At 43.0% G+C, this 22,000-nt stretch overlaps 1 protein-coding gene across 1 annotated transcript; it reads left to right on the forward strand.

Moving 5' to 3' along the window:
• The first annotated feature begins 7,837 nt into the window (after nucleotides 1-7,837).
• Nucleotides 7,838-20,003, forward strand: LOC311118005 (tripartite motif-containing protein 16-like). Its single transcript, XM_084192885.1, has 7 exons — nucleotides 7,838-8,486; nucleotides 8,911-9,006; nucleotides 17,100-17,333; nucleotides 17,541-17,700; nucleotides 17,826-17,885; nucleotides 18,122-18,656; nucleotides 19,092-20,003. Exons 1-7 carry the CDS (start codon nucleotides 7,890-7,892, stop codon nucleotides 19,135-19,137), a joined length of 1,728 nt encoding a protein of 575 aa, XP_084049011.1. The 5' UTR covers nucleotides 7,838-7,889; the 3' UTR covers nucleotides 19,138-20,003.
• The last annotated feature ends 1,997 nt before the right edge of the window (nucleotides 20,004-22,000 follow it).

Below are 22,000 nucleotides of genomic sequence, written 5' to 3' on the forward strand. Positions count from 1 at the left end.
GATCTAATTATTGTTTGCACCTGTAGGTCATTCCCATGTTAGTATTTAAACCCTGTGTGTTCCTCAGTTCCTTGCTCAGTGTTTGTAAGTTAGCACCCAGCCCCAGCCCAAGCCTTGTGTTATATGGATATTTCTCTGGTGGGATTTTTACCACTTTGTGGAGTTTCTTTGTTTTTTGGAGGTTTTCCTCTTTGTGCCTCTTGGCTTTATTTTTGGACATTGTGGATTTAGTTTCTTTGCCTGAAGATTTTGTTCTTTATTAAACCACCATCTCTAGTACTGCTGTGTCTGCCTCATCTTCTGGGTTCTGACAATTATTAGTGACTGTTTCTCGCACCGGGTCGTGACACTGCGTTTGAACAAAGAAGATCAGAACAGACTTATTCTTTTGGGACTCTGTTCTCCGGATGCTATATACATCTGTAAACTTATGCTGAAATCTTGTGATATAAATAAAACTTATGATCAAAGCTCAGTATAAGCGGACTCCTTTGTTTCAGAGCAATAATTAGCAACATTGACTCGACACTACAACTTCACCACAGCAGCTGAGGATGCCTCCCGCGACGGCGTGACCATCACAGCTATAGTGGCCTTGCCATGGGGATATCCTCGCATGTGTTTGTTAACAATCTAGGTCTTATGTGTCATGCACTTCAACAACTATCTGAATTGTCACTCGAGCTCCAGAAGAGAGACACACAGGGCAGTCACCAGGGAAGTGAGGGTGTTATTACTGCACACAAGGCAGTCACCAGGGAAGTGAGGGTGTTATAACTGCACACAGGGCAGTCACCAGGGAAGTGAGGGTGTTATTACTGCACACAGGGCAGTCACCAGGGAAGTGATGGTGTTATTACTGCACACAGGGCAGTCACCAGGGAAGTGAGGGTGTTATTACTGCACACAGGGCAGTCACCAGGGAAGTGAGGGTGTTATTACTGCACACAGGGCAGTCACCAGGGAAGTGAGGGTGTTATTACTGCACACAGGGCAGTCACCAGGGAAGTGAGGGTGTTATTACTGCACACAGGGCAGTCACCAGGGAAGTGAGGGTGTTATTACTGCACACAGGGCAGTCACCAGGGAAGTGAGGGTGTTATTACTGCACACAGGGCAGTCACCAGTGGACAATACAGGATACAGCCAGTTCATAGAGGAGCTGAAGGTGCTTTATGCTCAATACTGGCCAGAGGATGCAGGAGAACTGAATGGAGAAACAGTGATAGAATCTCTCTGCCAGAGGTTTGGCATTGGCAGTCCACGTACGGTCATACGGGCCTACAGGCAGTACAGGGACACTGATGGTAATGATAAAGGAGACTTTCCAGATGGACAAAGAGATGTTGATGGAGGTCAGCACCATCCCCATCTCCAGATGGACTTAAAGAGATGTTGATGGAGGTCAGCACCATCCCCATCTCCAGATGGACTTAAAGAGATGTTGATGGAGGTCAGCACCATCCCCATCTCCAGATGGACTTAAAGAGATGTTGATGGAGGTCAGCACCATCCCCATCTCCAGATGGACTTAAAGAGATGTTGATGGAGGTCAGAACCATCCCCATCTCCAGATGGACTTAAAGAGATGTTGATGGAGGTCAGCACCATCCCCATCTCCAGATGGACTTAAAGAGATGTTGATGGAGGTCAGCACCATCCTCATCTCCAGATGGACTTAAAGAGATGTTGATGGTGGTCAGCACCATCCCCATCTCCAGATGGACTTAAAGAGATGTTGATGGAGGTCAGCACCATCCCCATCTCCAGATGGACTTAAAGAGATGTTGATGGAGGTCAGCACCATCCTCATCTCCAGATGGACTTAAAGAGATGTTGATGGTGGTCAGCACCATCCCCATCTCCAGATGGACTTAAAGAGATGTTGATGGAGGTCAGCACCATCCCCATCTCCAGATGGACTTAAAGAGATGTTGATGGAGGTCAGCACCATCCCCATCTCCAGTGCAGAAGGCCAGCAGGGATTTTCTCAAATGAATCTGATTTGCACCTCAACCCGCGCCTCTCTGCATACCTCCACCATATCAGGGCTACTCTTTCTGAACCTTGTTGGCCCACCCCTGACCAAATTCAACCCAGTCCCCTATGTGAGGTCATGGATTGCTAAAGGACCCATTTGTGTCACAGACACCAGGAGCAAAACAAGAGATAGGGAGGAGAAGACGCACCAGGAAATGGCCGTGTTGTGGAAGGTTCTGGAAAACTTTACAAATTTCTTCTGTCCTGTGAAGTTAATCTGAATATGCGCTTCATATTATCAGATAGGCAGGAGGCCTATATACTATAATATGTGTTCTGCTGTAGCATACATTGATTTTGTTTTATTTGAAGTATATTCTGATATCAAATCAAATGTTTGTCCTACAGTGATGTCTTGAAAAGTATATGAAATGTGAGTATTGTAAGCAACACCTCTGAGTATATGAAATGTGAGTCTTGTAAGCCCCACCTCTGAGTATATGAAATGTGAGTCTTGTAAGCCCCACCTCTGAGTATATGAAATGTGAGTCTTGTAAGCCCCACCTCTGAGTATGTGTTCATATGCATATGGAGGGTGTTCTGCAGTGACACCTAAAAATGTTGCTGTACATTGATGTCTTGAAAATTAGGCTGTAAGAAATTCAGACTTGTAAGCCCCACAGCTACACTAGAGTATGTGGGTATAGTATATGTTGGAGCCAAACGCGTGGCCGACGCGTGACGGTGGCTGTGTGAGAAGCACGCCTGTATCTCTCACATAACTAGAATGACTGTGATGAGTGTGGTGGAAGGAGGCAGGCGCAGGAGGTTAATCACAGAATACAGAGTTTATTCCTACGTTGACACACAAATGCGCACCAATAGCGATCAACGAAACAGGCACAGGGCAAACTAACATCCCTGGCAAATACACTGTAATGGAATCCAATAATACATAGGCACAGGGGGGAAATCAACCCTGGCAACACAATGTTATGAGTAGCTCCACCGAGCTACACTACTCTCACCATTAACAATACCCCACAAGGACAAGGGGGTAGAGGGAACACTTATACACTGACTAATTAGGGGATAGGAACCAGGTGTGTGTGATTGACAAGACAAGACAATTGTGATGATGATTGGGGCGGCAGTGGTTAGTAAGCCGGTGACGACGAACGCCGAATCCTGCCCGAACAAGGAGGAGAGGCAGCATCGGCCGAAGTCGTGACAATGAAATTCACTTTCTATGATCTCTCTCCCTCTCTGCTCTGATAGACCGGAGCCTGAACTCTCATCTCTCAAGTGTTGCACTTCATCATTTATTTAGACTCTATGCTGTAGGCCACCAAAATATTTGATCAACTTCCAAATATTGTTTTACAAAAGAGAGAGAGAGAGATAGGCTTTTGGCACGAGTGCATCGGCCATCACCAGTGAGGGAGCTGTGCATCATTGGGTGAGTCAGTGAAACTGGAAAGCATTTTTAGGACTATAATTTCCTCCTCATATTGTAGCCTACAATATGTGTCTCCACACACCTAGGCCTCGGCTATTGATGGATTCAAGACATGGTCGTTTTTATTGATCTCTGATTCTCAGGTTGTCAGTGTAGCCTGCCATTTCCATCATTTGTGTGGTATTAACAAATACTCTACCAAAGTCTCGTCATGTAAAATGACATAGAATTGCATGAAATGCGTTTCTAAAAGGCAAACATTTTCTCGGCCATTATGCTACTAAAAATGTCCCCCATGTGTCCAACTTCTGGAAGTGCCTCTACTCTACTGCTCTATGCCACTACCCAAATGTGATGATATGAATGCAATGCTTTATCATAAAGGATATATATATTTTGATGCATTCCAGTACCTCAGATCCCCCAGGTCACCACCCTCTCCTGCTCACTGTTTGTAAAATAAGGTGCAGGACGGCAGATTAATTCCCTTCAGTGATATTACTTGCTGACACGTTTTGGAGAAAGCTTCTTCGTCAAAGCACTATTGTAAACAGGGTTAGAATGTTACAAATACACATTTACATTGAAAGGGAAGCATGATTATAGATTCATATTTTAAATCCTCAGAATTCATACAGTATAGAACACTACCTAGAAGACATAGACATATCATTACATACAGTATAGAACACCATATAGAAGACATAGACATATCATTACATACATTATAGAACACCATATAGAAGACATAGACATATCATTACATACAGTATAGAACACTACCTAGAAGACATAGACATATCATTACATACAGTATAGAACACCATATAGAAGACATAGACATATCATTACATACAGTATAGAACACCATATAGAAGACATAGACATATCATTACATACAGTATAGAACACCATATAGAAGACATAGACATATCATTACATACAGTATAGAATACCATATAGAAGACATAGACATATCATTACATACAGTATAGAACACCATATAGAAGACATAGACATATCATTACATACAGTATAGAACACCATATAGAAGACATAGACATATCATTACATACAGTATAGAACACCATCTAGAAGACATAGACATATCATTACATACAGTATAGAACACCATATAGAAGACATAGACATATCATTACATACAGTATAGAACACCATATAGAAGACATAGACATATCATTACATACAGTATAGAACACCATCTAGAAGACATAGACATATCATTACATACAGTATAGAACACCATATAGAAGACATAGACATATCATTACATACAGTATAGAACACCATCTAGAAGACATAGACATATCATTACATACAGTATAGAACACCATATAGAAGACATAGACATATCATTACATACAGTATAGAACACCATCTAGAAGACATAGACATATCATTACATACAGTATAGAACACCATATAGAAGACATAGACATATCATTACATACAGTATAGAACACTATCTAGAAGACATAGACATATCATTACATACAGTATAGAACACCATCTAGAAGACATAGACATATCATTACATACAGTATAGAACACCATATAGAAGACATAGACATATCATTACATACAGTATAGAACACCATCTAGAAGACATAGACATATCATTACATACAGTATAGAACACCATATAGAAGACATAGACATATCATTACATACAGTATAGAACACCATCTAGAAGACATAGACATATCATTACATACAGTATAGAACACCATCTAGAAGACATAGACATATCATTACATACAGTATAGAACACCATCTAGAAGACATAGACATATCATTACCTACAGTATAGAACACCATATAGAAGACATAGACATATCATTACATACAGTATAGAACACTATCTAGAAGACATAGACATATCATTACATACAGTATAGAACACCATCTAGAAGACATAGACATATCATTACATACAGTATAGAACACCATATAGAAGACATAGACATATCATTACATACAGTATAGAACACCATCTAGAAGACATAGACATATCATTACATACAGTATAGAACACCATATAGAAGACATAGACATATCATTACATACAGTATAGAACACCATCTAGAAGACATAGACATATCATTACATACAGTATAGAACACCATCTAGAAGACATAGACATATCATTACATACAGTATAGAACACCATATAGAAGACATAGACATATCATTACATACAGTATAGAACACCATATAGAAGACATAGACATATCATTACATACAGTATAGAACACCATATAGAAGACATAGACATATCATTACATACAGTATAGAACACCATATAGAAGACATAGACATATCATTACATACAGTATAGAACACCATCTAGAAGACATAGACATATCATTACATACAGTATAGAAACCATATAGAAGACATAGACATATCATTACATACAGTATAGAACACCATCTAGAAGACATAGACATATCATTACATACAGTAAAGAACACCATCTAGAAGACATAGACATATCATTACATACAGTATAGAACACCATATAGAAGACATATACATATCATTACATACAGTATAGAACACCATATAGAAGACATAGACATATCATTACATACAGTATAGAACACCATATAGAAGACATAGACATATCATTACATACAGTATAAAACACCATATAGAAGACATAGACATATCATTACATACAGTATAGAACACCATCTAGAAGACATAGACATATCATTACATACAGTATAGAACACCATCTAGAAGACATAGACATATCATTACATGCAGTATAGAACACCATATAGAAGACATAGACATATCATTACATACAGTATAGAACACCATATAGAAGACATAGACATATCATTACATACAGTATAGAACACCATCTAGAAGACATAGACATATCATTACATACAGTATAGAACACCATCTAGAAGACATAGACATATCATTACATACAGTATAGAACACCATATAGAAGACATAGACATATCATTACATACAGTATAGAACACCATCTAGAAGACATAGACATATCATTACATACAGTATAGAACACCATCTAGAAGACATAGACATATCATTACATACAGTATAGAACACCATCTAGAAGACATAGACATATCATTACATACAGTATAGAACACCATATAGAAGACATAGACATATCATTACATACAGTATAGAACACCATATAGAAGACATAGACATATCATTACATACAGTATAGAACACCATATAGAAGACATAGACATATCATTACATACAGTATAGAACACCATATAGAAGACATAGACATATCATTACATACAGTATAGAACACCATCTAGAAGACATAGACATATCATTACATACAGTATAGAACACCATATAGAAGACATAGACATATCATTACATACAGCATAGAACACCATCTAGAAGACATAGACATATCATTACATACAGTATAGAACACCATATAGAAGACATAGACATATCATTACATACAGTATAGAACACCATATAGAAGACATAGACATATCATTTCATAGAGTATAGAACACCATATAGAAGACATAGACATATCATTACATACAGTATAGAACACCATCTAGAAGACATAGACATATCATTACATACAGTATAGAACACCATATAGAAGACATAGACATATCATTACATACAGTATAGAACACCATATAGAAGACATAGACATATCGTTACATACAGTATAGAACACCATATAGAAGACATATACATATCATTACATAGAGTATATCATAGGTGACATGTATAAATCCTTCCTTTATATTTCCTGTACCACTTTCCATTCCAGTAGCCTTATTACTGGCTAGGGTTACTGCTGCTAGTACAGTGGAAGAATGAGGCATCACAGTACTTTTACACCACTGGACTAACAGGAATAATTACACACCAATAAACACACTGTAATGTAAAGTGTTACATCATTCTCAATGATCAGTCAATACATACGGTATTCATTTCAGCTACAGTACATTGTATCCATTTCAAGTCCCCCCTCCCCCATTGTAGCTAATTATCTATAACACATTGTACAGTTTTACAACCACGTATTAGTTATTATAGATGGTTATAGTTAGTGTCATAGCACGTAAGTTTAAGGCATTACACAATTCATTAAAAACATTATACACATGTACTTCATAGAAACTGTTACCCTTTATATATTCTAATCACTCTATTTAATTTCATATTCCATATTAAGGGCCCTAACCTAGGAACACAAATCTTAGTCTCTATTAACATTGTGGACAGTTCTCTCTCTCTCTCTCTCTCTCCCTCTAACCCCTCCCTACCTCTAACCCCACCCCTCTGGCAGAACCAGGAAGTCCCTCCCCCTCCCACAAACTCTCTTCTGAGGAAACGAAACTGATCTGAGTCTCTGTGTCGTCTGTCTGTGTGAGAGTGAACAACCGTCCAAATGGCTCAGCACGGAGATCTGCTGGACCAGGACCAGTTCTGTTGTTCTGTCTGTCTGGATCTACTGAAGGAGCCGGTCACCATCCCCTGTGGACACAGTTACTGTAGGAGCTGTATTGAGGGCTGCTGGGATCAGGATGTTCTGAAAGGGGTCTATAGCTGTCCTCAGTGCAGACAGACCTTCACTCCAAGGCCTAATCTGAGGAAAAATAACATGTTGGCTGAAGTGGTGGAGAAACTGAAGAAGACAGGACTCCAGGCTGCTCCCCCTCCTGCTCTGTGCTATGCTGGACCTGGAGATGTGGCGTGTGATTTCTGCACTGGGACCAGAAAGCAGAAAGCCCTCATGACCTGTCTGGTGTGTCTGGCCTCTTACTGTGAGACTCACCTCCAACCTCACTATGAATCTCCTGGTTTCAAGAAGCACAAGCTGGTCAAAGCCACCGCACAACTACAGGAGAAGATCTGCTCTCATCATGACAAACTGCTGGAGGTTTACTGTCGTACCGATCAGCAGTGTATCTGTTATCAGTGTGTGATGGATGAACATAAAGGCCATGAAACAGTGTCAGCTGCAGCAGAGACGACTGAGAAACAGGTAAGACCAGAACTACTTGTTGGTGACTGTCTGATAAACAAATAATTAAAGATACAGTAGGAACTAAGGCTGTTTGAATATGAGATCATTCAAATGAAATTGATCCTCAGCAGAACAAATATGAACACAAACCTTGAGTATATTGAGTTTGATCCAAATGTATCACAATTTTCTGAAGTCAAACACTATTATCATTCCGAATGCCCTTTTAGGAGTTCAAAGTTCAGTCTCAACCCCTTGATACATGTACGCCTACCATAAAAACTATAATCATTAACATAGCAACATAGAAAATGTCATATGGTAAAGGGACTTCCTCAAGATTATATACCTTCCTCTCTATGTGCCCTATGTCCCATTACTATACTATTGATCTAGTGGACAAATAAAGCTTGATAGCTCATTGAAGAGTGATTCTCCACAGATGCAGCTGGGGATGAGTCAGCAGAAGGTCCAGCAGAGATTCCAGGAGAGAGAGAAGGACCTGAAGGAGCTCCAACAGGCTGTAAAGTCTCTCAAGGTGAGTATTGTTGACCAGAGGAGACACACCATTTCACATCTCTCCTCCAGTCAGAGAAAGAGAGATGCCCCTATCCAATCCCACTGGCTCCACTGTTGGGAACAGGCTGTCTGGACCCCTTTCAGAGAATAGACTGCTTAATGTAACCGGTGGGATATGAACCCGGGTCTACTGAGGAGAGAAACCAACATCTTGACTGTTTCACCAAGAGGACATTCCCTTTGGGTCGAGGGCCGACACTGATTTTGAAGTCGCAAGAGGGGTTACCTCATCACATAACCTTGAGTAACCATGAAAGACTCAAGTCTCCTATACATTAACATGGAGCTCTCTCTCAATTTAATTCAAAGGGCTTTATTGGCATGGGAAACATATATGTTTACATTGCGAAAGCAAGTGAAATAGATAATAAACAATCAGAAATTAAAAGTAAACATTACACTCACAAAAGTTTCAAAGTAATAGAGACATTTCAAATGTTATAATTCAAGTGCAAACAGAGTGAGCCGTGCGCCAGACCGAGTTCAGGAGGTGAAATGGAAATGAATGAGGGAGAGTTAAGTGAGGAAGAAGGTGTGGTGAAGAGCTCAGAACCAGAGCCTGGCATCAATGGACATGATAAAGAAGAATCTGGTGCAGTAGGAGATACATTGTTGGACAAAGTGGATCCATACCTTTTGGCAGATCCATTTGTGGTTTCAGGGTGGGTGGGAAAGGAGTTGGGTGCAGTTGAATCAGTGAAGGTAACCTGTAGTGGACTTGTGATATTTGTTTGTGTTTCTTCTGACCAGAGGGAGTGGGCGCTCCGTGTCACGCAACTTGGGTCAAGATCTGTTTCTTGCTTTGCTCTTAGGAACAGGGCACCATTGAAAGGAGTGATTTCTGGGGTAGCGTTAAGTGTAGAAGTGGAGCAATTAAGGTTGAAGACTGCTGGTGTTTGTGATTCCCGCCGTTTGGTGCAACACAGACCCGGTGGTGAGCGTGGTGAAACAGAGGAGTCAGTCCTTTTGAGTTATGAGTCTTTACCAGAGAAAGTCATGTTATGATATATCAGTTATCTTGATTCAAGCTTTTGTGCCAAATCCATAAATTCAGGTGCAACGTTTATGGTCATTTCGCAGCAGTTTGTGGGAGAGAAATTCCAAGATGTTTTATGTGTGTGGAAGAGAATGGGATAAAAGATTGTTCTGGTGAATAAAGTTTGTGCCGAATCCACTGTGCTGATTCAGGTGCAACGTTTATGGTCATGTTGCAGCAGTTTGTAGGAGGGAGATTCCAAGATGTGGGAAGTGTGCAGGAGGGCATGGGATAGAGGATTGTGTAGTTTCGGTGGATAAAGTTGTGTGTGTCAACTGTTGGGATGCCCATGTTGCTGGGGATCGGAAGTGTCCGGTGTGAGAGAGGCAGGTTGAGGTGGCTAGAGTCGGAGTAGTGCAGAAGGTGTTGTATGCTGAGACAGTGAAGAAAGTAGAGGAGGATGGGTCAAGGGTGAGAGATCCTGAGAGGATCCCTGTGAGTAGTAGATCTGTGCCAGCACAGAGGGATAGGCCAACGAGTGATATATGCTTTAGTAAAGTTAGCTTCTTAGAGTTCATAGCAATGGTTATCAACTGTACCGCACTAATGGAACGTAAATCAAAGAAAAAATATGTTGTGGTGGCAGCTGCAGAGAAGTATTTGGGCATACAAGATTAGACTTCAGAAGAGTTACAGGGTGTGTTGAGTGGTGGTGTCCCGTCCTCCCAGGCCGTTGGCATGGTGCAGGAGCAGATAGGGTCAAAGTAGTGGAATGGGGTAGTGGGTATTTAATGAGTAGGGTTAGTTGGAAGGGTGTTTTTTCTGTATTATTATAATTTCCCCTTTTCCCATTTTGTGTCACAAAGTAAAATAGATTTATATTATAGTCCAGTTGGGGGCGGTAATGCAACATATTGGATGCCAACCACCGTTAAACTCCAAAGAAGAAGAACCATTATATTATGGCTATGTACAGTGTTGTAACGATGTCTCTGTCTCTCTCATTCATTAACTTTCATGGTAGTTGGTTGTGTGGGTCTCTGGTTATGAATAGGGTGCTGACAGACAATTGTTGATGGATATTTATAGAGCTCTGATCAGGACAACAATTGATTACGGGTGTATAGTTTATCGAACAAGGCAAAACTTGGCTTCAGAAGCTGGACAGAATCCAGTATATAGCTTTAAGGATATGTATTGGTGCATTTAAATCAACATCTGTATGTGCCTTACTGGTGGAGGCAGGAGAGATGCCTTTGGATATACAGCGTAAAAAATGGTCATTATCTTATTGGGTTGAAAGGCTGTGAGGTTGAGCATCCCACTGCTACTGTTCTAGATGACTGTTGGGAATATACTAGTAGACAAGGCAGTGGTTTTGGTTGGACAGTTGGAAAGCTTGCTGATGAGAGTGGTTTGAGGGAGTTGGAGGTTGGCCCTTCTGTGGTGATAGGGGATGTTCCTCCATGGTTACTCCCAGACCCTGTTGTTGATCTAACCTTGGTAGAGAAACGGAAAGATTGGTCAGAAGTCAGTGATATAGAGAAACTGGTTGACAATTACATTGGTAGAAGTTTTTATGCTTTTCTACCACTTTTCACAGATGGATCCAAGGACCCAGATAGTGGGCTCACAGGAGCAGGCGTTTACGTTCCTGAATTTGATGTGCAGATATGTAGAAGACTAACAGATGAACTGTCAGTATACTCAGTTGAACAGTTGGTGATAATAGTTGCCCTCCAGTGGGTGGAGGACGTACAACCTGTTAGAATTATAGTATGGTCAGATTCTCTGTCTGTATTGAATAGTTTATCATCTGGTAAATCTAATAGGAGTGACCTGCTATTGGAGGTATTAATGTTATTATGGAGAATTGAGAGAATGGGTTTAGTAGTGAGATTCTGCTGGGTCCCAGCACATTCGGGTGTGGAAGGGAATGAAATTGTAGACCAGTTAGCTAAAAGAGCTTTGAAACTAGATATAATTGATATTAATGTTCCACTGGGTAGAGGTGAGGCCAAATGTAAGATCAGAGCCATTTTGATAGATGTGTGGCAGAAGAGATGGTACTCTGAGCACAAGGGCCGGCATTTATATGAATAGTTTACAGTTTTACAGAAAGGTTGATGGACCAAGATTCAAAAGTCAGATTAGGAAGGAAGATGTGGTGTTTACTTGATTGCGCTTAGAAAATTGTACATTGAACTCGTCATTACATCTGGTTGGCAAGCATGTGAATGGTTTGTGTCTGGAAGGTACGGTCGATGAAACGGTGGAGCATGTGTTGTTATATTGTTGTAAGTATGTTGAAGAGAGGGAAAGATTGAAGTGTAGGGTCATTGAGGTTGGACGGGGTTGGGGGGGGGTTGGAAGGGATTTTGGGGATGGGGGAGGGTCTATTAGAAGTTAGTAGGGCTCTTCTTTATTTTCTCAGAAGTACTGAGTTAGGTAGGAGGATTTAGAAATGTTGGAAACCGTGATTGACCACACACTCCAGCACAGTAGGTGGCGGCATGCACCTTTAACGTTGGTTTGTGGACCGCCATTATATCATAGAAGAAGAAGTTGGTTGTGTGAGAGATTTGTGGTTCGTGAGGAGGGCTACTATTCTTTTTTCTTGTGGTTCTTGCGTATTTTCTGAATGTATTTTCTCATGGTGGAGGGTTTGTTTATTGGTTTCCACTGTTTATCGTTTAGAGTTGAGGGGGGAGTAGGGGTAGTTTGTTAGGGCGGCGTGATGGCCTCAACCGAGTGGAGAAGAAACGCTCTCGCTTCGGGTCCGTTCCGGAGAAAGGTGTGGAGGAAGTTTTGCTCATGGTCGGCGAACAGGTTGGAGCGGAACATCTGGACTCTGCATCCAGAATGAACCAGGCGGTGGTTGTGTTAATGAAAAAGGTTTGTCTTGTTGTGAGGGGTGTGTTGGTGCAGATGTCGCCTCTTTCGATAAGAGTTGTGGTGGCTAATCTGCCTCCGTTTATTGCTGACGAACAGACCGCAAGTAGTTGGTTAGTTTTGGTAAATTTGCAAGTGGTTTCCGTGTGCTCTCGGCTGGGTGCCTTGCGGAATCCGTTAAACATGTCTCTTTTCGTAGACAAGTGTTTGTTTCTTAACAAACTTCAAGGTTACACAGGGGAGGGGTGGAACACAGGGTTTGCTAGCACAGATAGTTTTGGGTGTTTCTAGTGTGGGGATCATCAGTTATAGGCTACAAGCAGCAATATGATCGATAGGTAGGACAGGTATTGAACCCAAATAATCCCTACTCAGATGCGCTAACCTCAACCCTAGTAAACATGCATTATAAAAACCTTCTATATAAAATTATCTCATATTGGGAGTAAATAGCCTCTGAATAGAAAAGAAAAAACACTGCATCTTCCAGCCCACCAATAAATGACATAATGCAACCGTCGCGGTTAGCATATTTACCTCAACATGCCCCTCGCTTGCCTGAGAAGGCAGAGTGCTCGATGCTGGTTGATGAATTTTACAATTAATGTACTAGGAAAATACGTTTTTGTCGACCAGAGGTGACTGAATTAAAGTTTAGGCGTATTGATAATCATTATAGTAATGAAGTATAATTTCAAAACATGACCATAAAAACAGGTAATAATAAACATGACTCATCATTATATTACTTCACAGCAATGTGTTTTCAGTCCTTCCTCTTGCGTTAGCAGTGTGGAAAGGGACAGTAAAAAGCTCAGGCAGGAGGAGTTTTCCCTGTGAGGTGGAGTGGTGGTGTATCCAGGGAGAGAACTCCTGAGTGGCGCAGTGGTCTAAGGCACTGCATCGCAGTGCTAACTGTGCCACTAGATCCTGGTTCGAATCCAGGCTCTGTCGCAGCCGGCCGTGACCGGGAGACTCATGGGCGGCGCACAATTGGCCCAGCGTCGTCCAGGGTAGGGGAGGGAATGGCCGGCAATTATTAAGCAACTGCAGTAGTACTGAATAAAGTGTTTTTCCTTACTAATCCGTACTAAAATAGTGATTACTCAGAATTGCAAATAAATGGCAGGGGTACCTGGAGGGAGGAGAATACATTTTTTACATTTTAGTCATTTAGCAGATGCTCTTATCCAGAGCGACTTACAGTTAGTGAGTGCATACATTTTCATACTGTCCCCCCCATGGGAAACGAACCCACAACCCTGGCGTTGCAAGCGCCATGCTCTACCAACTGGGCTACACGGTAGTAGTGCATGGCCAAGTGGTGGTGCGCAGGCCGTGGAGAAAGCGGTGGTGGGGAGGGTTGCAGCTGGGCTACATGAGCTGAGGCAGGTTTCTGTAGTAACGGAGACTCCGGTAGGCGAAGGCTTGGTGGGCTCATCCCAGGAAATATTGCCTGTCATTGGGGAAGAGGCTCTGATCAGGGGGGAAGTGCAGGGGGGCAGAGACTGGGGAGGAGGAGGACGGTACCGTGCCAATGGAGGAGGAGGAAGAGGGGGGAGGTGAGTCTGCGGGAGCGGAGGACAAGGCGTCTCGTTTTCAGACGGCTCATTGGATCCAGAGCTGACAGCCAGTCAGGCTGAGGGCCCAGTACATACGGTGAGAGAACTTTCTATGTTCCTAATGGAGACTAAAGGGGAAAAAGAAGGTTCTGCTGGAGTCTTATTTTATTGATCCTGGAAGGTTTGTAAGGTCAGTACAACACGTGATGAAGAATGAGGGGTTTAGTGTCCTCTCACCCAGGAAGCGGTATAGGCTGAGAAAATGGGTCATGGGTTCTTAAGGGCATGTCTTCAGAATCTGCTTAAATGGATGTTTTTTTCTGGCATGGCGGCTTTATGGGCTTCTCTACTGGTTTCTGATTGTGGTGATTTCCCTCCCACCTCTTATGGAGATTTCACGGTTAGACTTCCTTAACATGAACGCCGGCAAAGAATGGGGGAATATGTCAAACAAAAACATTTAAATGCCATGGCAGAAATCTTAGTGCAGGGGTAGCAAAAGAGGTGTGTAAGGGTAGGTTGTAAGTGTTTAGAGCCCAAATAATGACCTTGTCTTTGCTTTCATAAATGTGTCTGCACCTGGTCCTCTGTAGCTCAGCTGGTAGAGCACGGCGCTTGTAACGCCAGGGTAGTGGGTTCGATCCCCGGGACCACCCATACACAAAAAAATAATATATATATATATATATATATATATATATATATGCACGCATGACTGTAAGTCGCTTTGGATAAAAGCGTCTGCAAAATGGCACATTATATTATATTATAGTACAGGGCTCAGTTCTCTGTTTCACCAGAGGGGTTGGAAAAACAGAGTGGGGAAACCAAGAAAATCCCTTGTTTTACGTTTGTCTGATGGGTGGGTAACTTCTGTTGTGGGGAGATGAGGGAGCCTGATGGGTGGGTAACTTCTGTTGTGGGGAGATGAGGGAGCCTGATGGGTGGGTAACTTCTGTTGTGGGGGAGATGAGGGAGCCTGATGGGTGGGTAACTTCTGTTGTGGGGGAGATGAGGGAGCCTGATGGGTGGGTAACTTCTGTTGTGGGGGAGATGAGGGAGCCTGATGGGTGGGTAACTTCTGTTGTGGGTGAGATGAGGGAGCCTGATGGGTGGGTAACTTCTGTTGTGGGGAGATGAGGGAGCCTGATGGGTGGGTAACTTCTGTTGTGGGCTCAGTAGGCCAGTCTGGGTAGGGAGGGGCATTCACCAGGGATGCCCTCTGTCAGGGCAGCTATACACTCTTGTTATTGAGCCCTTTCTGGGCCTGCTACGCAGGAGGCTACAGGGAGTGTGGGAGCCAGGCATAGGGTTGGGGACAGGCATAGCAGTGTCACCATACGCTGATGACGTCTGTGTTGGTTAGGGATGAGCAGAACCTACAGGCCCTGGAGAATAGTTTGAGGGTGTACGAGGGGGCGTCTTCTGCTTAGGGAAACTGGGGCAAGAGTGAGGCTCTGTTATGTGGGGCATGGAGGGACAGGGAACCTCCGCAGCTTCCAGGGGGGTTGCAGTGGGGCTGTGAGTGGCTCAAGATGCTTGGGGTGTATCTGGGCTCGGAGGGTTGGGATAGGAAGAACTGGGAAGGAGTGTCACAAGCGGTGGTGTCGAGGCTGACGAAGTGGAGGTGGCTCATCTCCCAAGTGGCATACAGAGGGGCGGTGCTGATCATCAACAACTTGGTGGCATCCTCTCTATGGCTTAAATTGGCCATTCTCAACGCCCCCGGTGGTCTGCTTGTGGACCTGCAGCGCAAGTTAGTGAATTTTTTCTGGTCAGGGTGGCAGCGTTCTGACTCAGCAGCACAGAGGCTACTGTACCGTACGGAGGTGGGCTGGAGGGAACCAGCATGTGCTCTGTTGAGGAGGGCTGGTGGTTTGGGGCTGGATCAGCAGCTCTTCATCATGCGGCCGGAGAGACTCAATACAGCAGGGGTCTCTGATTTATATGCTGCAGTACTGAGGGCCTGAGCAGCCTGAGGAGGGGCCACCACCGTTTCCACCACTGCAAGTGACAGCAGAGACTGGGGACTGGCAGGAGAGTCTGGAGGACTTACTGACTTTTAACACTCTGAGCTTAGTGGGAGTGAAGGGGCATCAGTGGCAGGGGGTTGTGGGGGCTGAGAGCATGGCAGGGTATAGGTGGAGGGTGCTCTATAAGCTCCCAGTGCTGGAAAGGTCAGGGGTCGTCCAGTGGAGGGTATTACATGGAGCCCTGGACACCAATAGCTGGTTGGCTCGGGTTGACCTGGGAGTTGGGGAGGGGTGTCCGTTTTCTGCAATGACAGACTGTTCATCATGTTTTTTCTGTGTTGCCAGGGTAATGCCATTACTGTTGACGCCTTAGGGTTGAGTTTGAGTTGTACAAAATGATCAACAGTGTGGAGATGTTTCAGGAGGTATGGGGGCTCAGGGGGGCTGTCTGTACGGCTGGAGAGGAGGGGTTGGATGGACGGTTGGAATGTGGTGCTGGTTGGTGTATTGTACTGTGGTGTTGGGTACTGGATAATGTGATTGTGTGGAGGTTGTGGTGGCAAGCAATGTGTTGTTAGGAGGGGGGGTGTTAGTGTAATGAGGATGGCTCATTAAAGTAAGACAAGTCTCTCTCTCTCTCTCTTAACAGCGCTCTGCACTGGCAGCAGTGGAGGACAGTGATAAGATCTTTACCGAGCTGATCCGCTCCATTGAGAGAAGGCGCTCTGAGGTGAAGGAGCTGATCAGAGCCCAAGAGAAGGCTCAAGTGAGTCAAGCTGAAGGACTCCTGGAGCAACTGGAGCAGGAGATAGCTGAGCTGAGGAAGAGAAGCACTGAGCTGGAGCAGCTCTCACACACAGAGGATCACATCCATTTCCTCCAGGTAACTCAACTGCCTCGATACATGTGATATGAAATTAAAACTCTCAATCATTTGGTTCTGCTCCCTCTCACTCTCTCTCTCTCTCTCTCTCTCTCTCTCTCTCCCCCTCTCTCTCTCTCTCCCCTCTCTCTCTCTCTCTCTCTCTCTCTCTCTCTCTCTCTCTCTCCCTCTCCCTCTCCCTCTCTCTCTCTCCCTCTCTCTCTCCAGAGTTATCAGTCTCTCTCCGGTACCAGTGTATCTTCAGACTTACCCAGCATCGTTGTCCGTCCTCTTCAGTACTTTGGAGATGTGAGTAAGACTGTGTCTGAACTGAGAGAGAAACTAGAAGACGTCCTTAAAGGAGAATGGACCAAGATCTCCACTACAGGTGTGTTGAAAATAATAAGAACATCAACTTTAGACCATTGAAAGTTCCCTACTAGTCATATACATGTGGAATATGGTATGATGATAACATTCCCTCTCTCTGTGAATGTGTTTGTGTGTCTGTAGTGAATATAGTGGATGTTGTACTGCCTCCAGAGCCCAAGACCAGAGAACAGTTCTTACAATGTGAGTCTCTTTATTCTGAAGTAACTAACAGTCTCTTTTTACTGACACTCCTAACAATCCCTCTAGAAATATATAGCAATAGTAGATCTAATCAAAGACTGGGTATCTATCTGACTCCTCATATTTCTCTGATTTGATCTCTGCTGTGCTCTAATCAAAGACAGGGTAGATACAGTATCTGACTTCACTTATTGTTCTAACTCCCCTCATTGGTCTCTGCTCTGCTCTTCTCCCAGATTCCTGTCAGCTCACACTGGACCCAAACACAGCAGGCACACGCCTCTCTCTGTCTAAAGGGAACAGAAAGGTGACCAATACAGGCCTAGTCCAACCATATCCTGTTCATCCAGACAGATTCACCAACTGGTGGCAGGTTCTGTGTAGAGAGGGTCTGTCTGGACGCTGTTACTGGGAGGTGGAGTGGAGTGGGTGGTGGGTTTATACAGCAGTCTCATATAAAGACATCAGCAGAACAGGGACAGATTTTGATTTTGGATACAATAACAAGTCCTGGAGTTTACAGTGTTATAGTGGTGGTTATTGTTTCATGCACAATAATGTTGAGACTAAAGTATCAGGCCCTCAGTCCTCCAGAGTAGGAGTGGACCTGGATCACAAGGCAGGTACTCTGTCCTTCTACAGTGTCTCTGACACAATGACCCTCCTCCACAGAGTCCAGACCACATTCACTCAGCCCCTCTATCCGGGGTTTAGGCTCTATGGTACTGCTGGGTTTTATATCTCTGGTACTGCTGAGCTGGTTAAACTGTAGTAGGGTCCACATAGATACTAGTCATGCTGGTGTAGTCTATAGCTGAGCTGGTTAAACTGTAGTAGGGTCCACATAGATACTAGTCATGCTGGTGTAGTCTATAGCTGAGCTGTTTAAACTGTAGTAGGGTCCACATAGATACTAGTCATGCTGGTGTAGTCTATAGCTGAGCTGGTTAAACTGTAGTAGGGTCCACATAGATACTAGTCATGCTGGTGTAGTCTATAGCTGAGCTGGTTAAACTGTAGTAGGGTCCACATAGATACTAGTCATGCTGGTGTAGTCTATAGCTGAGCTGGTTAAACTGTAGTAGGGTCCACATAGATACTAGTCATGCTGGTGTAGTCTATAGCTGAGCTGGTTAAACTGTAGTAGGGTCCACATAGATACTAGTCATGCTGGTGTAGTCTATAGCTGAGCTGGTTAAACTGTAGTAGGGTCCACATAGATACTAGTCATGCTGGTGTAGTCTATAGCTGAGCTGTTTAAACTGTAGTAGGGTCCACATAGATACTAGTCATGCTGGTGTAGTCTATAGCTGAGCTGGTTAAACTGTAGTAGGGTCCACAGAGATACTAGTCATGCTGGTGTAGTCTATAGCTGAGCTGGTTAAACTGTAGTAGGGTCCACATAGATACTAGTCATGCTGGTGTAGTCTATAGCTGAGCTGGTTAAACTGTAGTAGGGTCCACATAGATACTAGTCATGCTGGTGGTGATGGTCCCCAGATATAATACTCTGTTTTTCTGTACAATTATTTTTGTCTGACTGATTTAATCTTCAGAGTGTAATTAAAACGTAATAACGTATTTGTTATCAAATGCAATGTTTTAATTGGCTACATTTACATTAATCATGATGTATGCTGTTAATGTATGTTGGTTGTCATTCAGAACCATTGAAATGTTTTCTCAATTGGTTCTCTGTCTCAATGTCATTTTCCTCAGTATCATGGAACAGGTAGTGTTACTTACTTGCTAATTGAACTATATGGGCCGGTTTCCCGGACACAGATGAAGCCTAGTTCTAGACTAAAAAGCATGTTCAATGGAGATGTCCGGGAAACCGGCCCTAAATTTGGCATCTTTCATTCTCCCATACTGCTCAGTCAAGCAACATTAAACCTGTCCAGCAGGTGGTGCTATTAAACAAACAATAAAAACAGCAGATATCTTGACTTGTCACTCAGTATATCAGTAATGTTCAGAATTGTACTTTAATATCATTGGAGATTGATGGTCTTTTTAATCCACTATCCAGAGTCAGGAACAGATGAAGTTAGGTCTGCTACTGTTCAGTTATTAAATATGATTCATGGTGATGGGAAATAAAAAATCCATCTAGTAGTAGTTTTCCTTTGCTATTTATTCCAAGGTGTGTCTTTAACTTGTAAATGGATTGTGTTGAAGCTGGCATGTGGTGTGGATGATAGAATAGAGTGAATAGAGGAGAGAAGAGAGGAGGAGAGGAGAACATCATATAGAAGACAGATAAGATAGAGAGACAATTCATACCCAGGGGAGTTACTGACTCTGGCCCAAATGACACCCTGTTCCCTACGTAGTGCACTAGGCTACTTCTGACCAGATCTAAAGTAGTGCACTACATAGGGAATAGGGTGGAGATTTGCTCACTGTCATTAGAATGAAGATTTCCATACAGGAGTTACTGTCTCTGTCCCAAATCTCTCCCTGTTCCCTACGTAGTGCACTAGGCTTCTTCTGACCAGATCTAAAGTAGTCTTCTAGATTTTACATGTTTTCTCCCTGTCGTTAGAAAATGACAATATGGTAATGACTTTAGTGGTTTCCTCCCCCTTTGTTTTTATTGGTTGTGTGTTATGTGTGTTGTTGTGTTAGGTTTTCCCCCTGTGTTCCTAATGGAAAATCCATTAACAATGAATCACAAACAAATTATATTCCAGTTGTGTTTAGACAACTTCATGGCTGACATCCCCCAGTTCTGTTAAGACCCATTGAACTGGGTCACATTCTAAATGGTCACTTGTATTGATAGTCCATACTGGGCCTAACTGGGGTTAACCATACTGGAGGGTTTCTTTCTGCACACATATTCCCTCATCTCCAGAACTTTACCTGATGTCCCGTCTCTCTCTCTCTCTCTCTCTCTCTCTCTCTCTCTCTCTCTCTCTCTCTCTCTCTCTCTCTCTCTGTCTCTGTCTCTCTCTCTCTCTCACTTCCTCTCTCTCTCACTCTCTCTCTCTCTCTCTCTCTCTCTCTCTCTCTGTCTCTGTCTCTGCCTCTCTCTCTGTCTCTGTCTCTGTCTCTGTCTCTCTCTCTCTCTCTCTCACTTCCTCTCTCTCTCACTCTCTCTCTGCCTCTCTCTCTCTCTTTGCCTCTCTCTCTCTCTCTCTGCCTCTCTCTCTCTCTCTCTCTCTCTCTCTGTCTCTCTCTCTCTCACTTCCTCTCTCTCTCTCTCTCTCTCTCTCTCTCTCTCTCTCTCTCTCTCTCTCTCTCTCTCTCTGTCTCTGTCTCTCTCACTTCCTCTCTCTCTCTCTCTCTCTCTGTCTCTGTCTCTGTCTTTGTCTCTGTCTCTCTCACTTCCTCTCTCTCTCTCTCTCTCTCTCTCTCTCTCTCTCTCTCTCTCTCTCTCTCTCTCTCTCTCTCTCTCCCATCAAACCGTATAGAAAGCAGCCAACCTCAATATGGTTCCATTCCTGTAGTTATCAGGACACATGAGGTGTGGAACTATTATCTCCTTTCTAAGTGTGAACTTGTCCGCTTCCCTTCATGTATGTAAAAGGAAATGATTGGTATATGTAAACTCCCTCTACCCCATGCCAACACCAATCCAATGCTTTTACATTTGAGAGGAGTAGTGAAGGAATGATACACTTCAGGAGGAAGGATATATTATTGGGACGCACCCATGGAGTGATGATAGAGGGATGTGAAAGAGGAGAGAGGTAATGGTTGGACTTGACTTATTTATTCTCTCATTAGACTTATTCTGTTTCAATAACATAACTGCATAACACAAAATAAGTACATTTAAGGAAGTATCCATGTATTATAGATTTTATAATCACTTTTGTACTATTTCAAAACTCAAAATAGGTCATCAAAAAGGCTGTTTTTTCAAATCTATAAGCACATGTTCAATTGACTAAGTACAACACACAAAGGAAGTATCCTTGTATTATATCTTAATATGTGAAATGCTCACTTCCTCCCATAAGTCATTAGTAGTTGATGTAGGGTTTCATCTGTCAAAAGGTAAATTACACCTGGTGACTTATGAGTTATCAATGTTATTACTGTGGAGTCACCATGATCAGATTACTGTGGTGTGTGTGTGTGTGTTAGTCTTTGATTAGTTTAGT

The sequence above is a fragment of the Coregonus lavaretus genome, assembly GCF_964263955.1.
Source record: "Coregonus lavaretus genome assembly, contig: HAP1_SCAFFOLD_2094, whole genome shotgun sequence".
NCBI lineage: Eukaryota > Metazoa > Chordata > Actinopteri > Salmoniformes > Salmonidae > Coregonus > Coregonus lavaretus.